This window comes from Polyodon spathula, chromosome 4 (assembly GCF_017654505.1).
Source record: "Polyodon spathula isolate WHYD16114869_AA chromosome 4, ASM1765450v1, whole genome shotgun sequence".
NCBI lineage: Eukaryota > Metazoa > Chordata > Actinopteri > Acipenseriformes > Polyodontidae > Polyodon > Polyodon spathula.
In genome coordinates, this window is record NC_054537.1 from 37,878,329 (window position 1) to 37,884,718 (window position 6,390).

The 6,390-nt window shown below is 37.1% G+C and overlaps 1 protein-coding gene across 1 annotated transcript; it reads right to left on the minus strand.

Moving 5' to 3' along the window:
• Window positions 1-6,166, minus strand: LOC121314512 (insulin-like growth factor-binding protein 3). Its single transcript, XM_041247874.1, has 4 exons — window positions 5,691-6,166; window positions 4,090-4,322; window positions 2,122-2,241; window positions 1-553 (listed from the first exon to the last, which is right to left on the minus strand). The coding sequence occupies exons 1-4, from the start codon at window positions 6,055-6,057 to the stop codon at window positions 428-430; spliced, it is 846 nt and encodes a 281-aa protein (XP_041103808.1). The 5' UTR covers window positions 6,058-6,166; the 3' UTR covers window positions 1-427.
• Between the last annotated feature and the right edge of the window lie 224 nt (window positions 6,167-6,390).

Genomic DNA, 6,390 nt, shown 5'->3' on the forward strand with positions numbered 1-6,390 from the left:
ATTTTTACGAGCTTAAAATATATATTTATATGTAATATAATATAATATAAATCTTTACATTTAAAGACAGTCTTTCAGGATCCAATTGGTCACAGGCAGTTCTTTTAAAAAAGTCAGTGGAAATTGCCTGATCCCTTTCTGAAGTGTCCTTTTTTCTCTAAGGAACAATAGTGCAGATATGTTTTCTAGTATTATTGGGAATTTAAAGCTCCCTATACACAATATAGAAAGCTGAAAGAAATAAATGGCAGGGCCTAGCTGCAGTTTCCAGTCTTCAGAAACCTCCTGCATTCCCCACCAAAGCCAGGTGGCAGTATTCACAGCTCTCGCTTGGCAAGGCAACCCTTGCAGGCAGCCCTCCAAAGGTCTCAGATGAGTCAGTCTGACGCACATACTTAGAGAGTCCTTAGGAGCTGCATGTTCTCCTTCACTTGTTCTCCAAATTATAACAGTGTGCCTCCCCTTTTCCTTTTCCATCATAGCCAGGCAATGTGTGGCCATATTTGTCCACACACCAGCAGTAGCCTCTTTTCCTGCCTTTGGATGGACGGCACTGTGAACAAAAAGTTATGATCATGAATTGAGAATCATTATACCAGCAGCTAATGATTATGTAACAGGTGAGCAAACAACATTTAGAACTTAGAAATGTTGAAAAAAATAGCAGAACATATTAGCGTACAGTAGATAGTTGCATCAGACATTGGGAGGGATATTATTTTTGTTCTAGCAAAGTAATTTATTATGGCATATTAATTGGAAATGTCTTTCGTCAGGTTTAATGGCTTTCCATGAAACTGATGCTGTTCATTCTGACAGAGATCCTCACTACTTTACACATATGTATTGAATTAGCTGAATGTATTAAAGATTGAGTGTAAGAAGTGAATCTCTGAAAGTCATTGTAGCTAACAAATAGCTTTCATAAATCCTACCTGCCATGCAATTATATGGGGTCAAGCATCTTAAGGGAAACAGCTAGTTTGTTACTAACTGGTAAGGTGGGCCTGAAAGGGTTGGGATAATTTCAAGGTAAAATGACCATGAAAGTGTAAGACTATCAGAAAGCAACCTGCAAAGATTTAATAATAACACAACTGTCTGGGCATCATCACCAGTTAGTCCCAAGCTCTGGTATCTTAGTACCAATTGTAAATAGGCATGGAGCCTGTGCTAGAAGAGAGATGACTTTATCAGAGCCCTGTGTACTGTAGATATACTAATCATCCAGTAGTGGCATCTTTTTCATTCGATAACACTAACAAAGTCATATTTGTGAATTTTTAGATAAATACACTTCCTGCGAAATAAATAGGCACATTTTCACATTTTACAGTAAAATATTTTTAATAAGACAACATTAAGGCACCTTTTCAGCACTGGAAAAAGTTTTAATGCATCCATTACATGAAAACATTTTCGATACCTGCAGTACTAAAAAGAAACTTAAACTTAACTTTATATCCCAGTGCATTTAAAGTCAGGAAACATTCTTGTGCTTGGAATACAGCATTAGATACATGTTAAGATGCTTACAGTCATGTATTGTTTTGCAAACAAGGTAAATATACTAGTGCTTCACTAGTACAGAAGTAAAGGCTGATGAGATCATTTACCTAAGGCAGAATAAATAACTGAGTGGCAAGGAAGAGATCTATGCTACATGAGCAACTGGATTTCATTAATTAGTGGCCTTTCAAAAAAACATTTTTTTGGTTTATTTCTTTACACTCCACCTAAGCAACTTTGCTCAAGTCTACAAACTTTTTTGCAGTTTTAATTGCTTTGGATGTTTGCAGTGGAAATTTAAACTGTGCACAGCATGTGCTCATTGTGACCTGGTGGGTGGGCAAATTCCAACTCTGAAACATAAATATTTCAGTAGATTGGGAAAAGCAAGTATCGTTCTCAACCTCTCCTACTCAAGCATTTGCATTGGTGGTTCATTACAGGAAAGAATCTGAGTCACACTGCATTAAAATACCACATAACTAATAACTACTGGATTCCTTGACATTAAATTTTTGTAATGGAAAATAGGTTTGTGTCAAGCTGAAGGAAAGTGTTTCATTAGCAAGAATAACGCCTTAATAATACCAATCTGTGTATATGTTTCCTTACCTGCTTTTTCTTGTAGAAGCCTTTTTTGTCGCAGTTTGGAATGCGGACACCTCTTGGACTCAAGATGTTCAGAATTTTTAGGTTGTTTAGTATGGTTTCCATTTCTATGCGACATGGCCCCTGCAAAATATAATATTGACATTCATAAGTAAACCACTCTGACATTTACTTGTGAAGTAAAATAATAAAGTGTTTTTTTTTTTTTTTTAATAACGTTCTGGTAATTTAACAAAACAAAAACATGGATTAAAGAAACAAAGACGTACGAGTGACCGAAAACATTGTCTTATTTAAAAATGCACACCTACAGAATATATTAGAAAGATGAGTCATTTAAAAAACAATAACTCATTTAAAAAACAGCCTCAGTCATTACTAGTTTATGCATGTATAGATTTATATAGCAGTATGGTACTGAAATCACAGGGATTCATCCATACATTATATCACTTCTTGTTTTTATCTCAAGGAAAGTGGTTAATGCAGATAATTTGGTTCCCACAGCTGGCTCCAATGATCTCCCTACCATATATATACACAAATTCTACCTGCTAGTCATATATTACATGTGCAAAAGTGCTATAGCCACAGACAAGAGTACAGCATCAGGCAGTGTTTTTAATGGATGTTGTTACAGGATTCGCTGATGATTTTAAGCCTACCACCTGAACATGGGTCAAATCAGATTCCCCTGTGGGTAAAAAAAGCAATGTGAAGGAATTAAGATCCTTAACAAGTATCACAGATTAGAATGTGAAAATTAGACTGGGGGCATGGCCAAATCTGATCAGCCAATCGGATGTATACTTCATTGACGCACCTGCATTAGTTAGATGGGAAGTGCTTCTGGCATACTTGACAGAGCTTGTGCTACAGATCAAATTTGTGACAGGCCATTGCAGGAATTAACACAAGTGTTTAGGTCATTCCAAAGGCCCATCGCTGATAATTTCTGTACGGCAGTGATTTATTAACTTTGCATCACGACGCAAAGGGTTTTACACTTAAACCAACCGATCAATAAACATGTTTTCTTTGCAACCCTTACATTAAAATGTAACTTAGAAATCCATGTAATTGGCTGCTGATACCTAAGAATGCCTATTGGGTGACATATTTACTACAGTGTAAACCATCTTCTGCAAAGTTGTATCTTTCCTCTTCAAAACATATGCGGATCTCAACCTTCCAGAGGAAGTCAACTCATGGTGAGGGTGAATGTGAAATTAGAGACGTTTTAACAGGACGTGTTCTAAAATACACAACCAGGATATCACATGTTAAGTACAAGCATAAGCAACATGTTTAATAACTAACCCCACTACTCCACTGAGTTTTATTTTTTCAATATTTCACTGGGAATGTCTCTGGTTCGATATTCTCAAAATCATATTAATCTGTCATCACTAGTTAATGAACTATACTTTCCTACCAAACTTGATTCACAAAGTTACCTATGTTGTCTATAACAGGAGACATGTTTTACTTACCCTGTGACAATGTGCTAGACCAAGAAAATGTAGCTAGAGCCATTGTGTTCTTTTGCATATAGGTTTGTAATGTCCTGTTTTATTATTATTTTAGCCAGAACAGACAAATTAAGATTCCAATGGAACCCTGCTTAAACCTTATTTGGTTTCTGGGAGTCACCTGGATGGAACTTACATAAGCACTTACAGCAAGCTTGTGCCAAAAAACACAACTAGCTCCCAGACATCTATACACAGTAACATGCACGAGCACATCAGGCTAGGCCCCTTACATATTCTTGCTTATTGATTTGTATTAAATCATTGTAAATTTGTAACTGAGGTCTAGCATGGGTTTTCTATTTAATACATCCAGTTTCCTTTCAAAATATATCAAAAGAATGCATTGCTACTTAGGACAAGTGGCTGTTTATTCAAGATGCCTATATATAATTTTTTTTTTATTTTTTCTTCATGAAAACAAACTAATTGTACTTACATATTCTGTTTCCTGTTTGGATTCTGAAGAAAAGTTATGCGTGTCCATATGTGTGATTGGTTCTGATGGATTTTCCACTTTCCACCTTTGGTTTTTTTTGGTCAGATCTTTCCTGATTAAGTCTATTTTGGTGGGATGGGCAAGTGCTTTTGATTCTGTCAACCTGTGTGTGCTGTGGACACCTTGGAGGTCTGTGCTACTGGTATTCCTCTCTTCTGAATCACTAGCATTCCCTGTTGAGTAAACAAAAGTAACACTGTTAGTGCAATTTATGAATCATTTCCAAACCAGTAATGATGGACTAAATCTAGCCACAACTGTATTTAAATTGTGTATATATATTAGAAAAAAACAAGCAAAATCACGATTTGACAAATGTATTTCATAACATTAAAAAGTTTCAAAACTAAGAAAAGTTACAAGTGTGTTTCAACATTTACATGTTGCAGTTATTATTTCCCACCAGCAGCTGTCAGCCTTTTAAAAGTAAAACCATGTCCCTGCAAGACTCTGAAATCTGTTAGCAAAGTCATCAATGCAAAAAATGTCAAAAATTTATTTCGGTCTCATAAACGTTTTCAGCGTTTTAATGATCACTCCTTTGGCATAATTAAGCTTGGTATTGGTAAGGCCTTAATCTCCAGTTAAACATGCCTGTGTGAACTGCAGTACAATGTCAGTTTACATTTGAGATATAAAACATGCAGTACATACAGTGCTGTGTAAGTGTACTTTTAGTAGGTTGCTACAAATACAGTATACATAATTTGACAATAGTTGTGATTCTTAAAACGTTGTTTTCACATAATTTCCATTTTTATATAATGCCGTAAGCAGGCTAACGTGTGTGTGTGTGCACCAGATCTAGAAAGGGGAACGCAAATCTTTGGCTAATGATATTAACAACGAGCGTCAGTTTAAAAATACCCCCAACTTCCATAAAAAGTAAAACAGTAAAGAAGTATTCTGAAATATCGTGCCGGATATGACATATAAACGTAAGCTACTGACATTTTATAAGGTTAACTGCCGTGTATGTTATTATATACACACTGGAGAACATCAGTGCAGGAAACACGCTTAACTTTGATATGTCTAAGTCTATTTGATTTGTATTGAAACGCAAAATGACAACATGCAAAGGTGGCAGTATGCTGTACTGTTAAATAACGAACCAACAAACTACATGTGATACCTGTGTCTCAGTGCAACAGGGAGAAATGCTCCACACAGTGTGCAACATGGGGACAGTTACAATTACAGTTCAACAAATGAGAACCAAGTGTCAACTACTTACAATGCCACCATCGTATATACACTCACATATTCAGAATGAAAAACATACATACCGATATGTGGTTAGTTCCAATATGCATTAGTTTATTAATTCAGAACAAAGTTGTAAACAACCAATTGCACCTATGTGTGGTATGCCTGTTTTACATGTGTTACAGTAAAAACGTCAAATCCTGTGTTTTGGCACATGTATGCCAATCTAATATCGGGTTAAGGCTGAAATTCATACAATGCATGACATGACTCCTATGAGTTTCGTTTGTTTAAAATTAAAATAAGCAGTACATTCATCATTGTATCCTTACCTGAACTGTGAGTCTCCATCAACATGTCACGGAGTTTACTTGACGTTTCGCTGGAGCATACCCCTCTGCCCTCCAGCAGAGCTTGCAGGATTTTTGTCTCACCCGGTTGGTGTTGACAAGTCAGCCGGGAGCCGCATCTTTCTGTGTAAACCCCGCAAGGCTTACCCTCGGTAAGTGCGCACGTCAAGCAACAACCACAACCTGGCTCCCGGACCTTCTCGGCACACTCAGTCGGCAGAGGCTTACACTGCTGTAGCTCAAGGGCATCGCACGGTTCGCACCGGACCACCGGCCCCACAGCCTCCGCCAACCGGCTTAGCAGTGCCAGCACTGCCGCCAGACAAAACACACAAAGCCGAGACACCATGATGACAAACTGTACTTTTGAATCTCAAAAGCAAGGCTGGGCTAGTTATCACAAAAAGCTCTTAGAAGCATTCACCGAAGACTTGACTTTCTCCATCTGTTCTTTCTTTTGCAAGAAGTTCACAATATATACAGCCAGAAAAAAAAAGACTGAAGACACACCCCTCAGCATGAATAATGTAAACTTACTTCACCGTGGAGTTAGGGATCATTTGCATCTTCCAATATTTTTTAATCTGTGCAAATAGGGAAAGTGACATTTTTATAAGAGGTTTGTATGACTAGATGTACAAAATACATGTGCCTTATTCCTATAACATGTGCAACATGTGTG

Bases quoted from the DNA above. Each gene is read 5' to 3' on its own strand.
- LOC121314512 (XM_041247874.1), bottom strand. From the start codon at position 6,057: ATGGTGTCTCGGCTTTGTGTGTTTTGTCTGGCGGCAGTGCTGGCACTG. The intron at 4,323-5,690 runs GTAAGGATACAA...TTTACTCAACAG, and splicing joins GATGGAGACTCACAGTTCAG to GGAATGCTAGTGATTCAGAA. The intron at 554-2,121 runs GTAAGGAAACAT...TTTTGTTCACAG, and splicing joins GCTTCTACAAGAAAAAGCAG to TGCCGTCCATCCAAAGGCAG.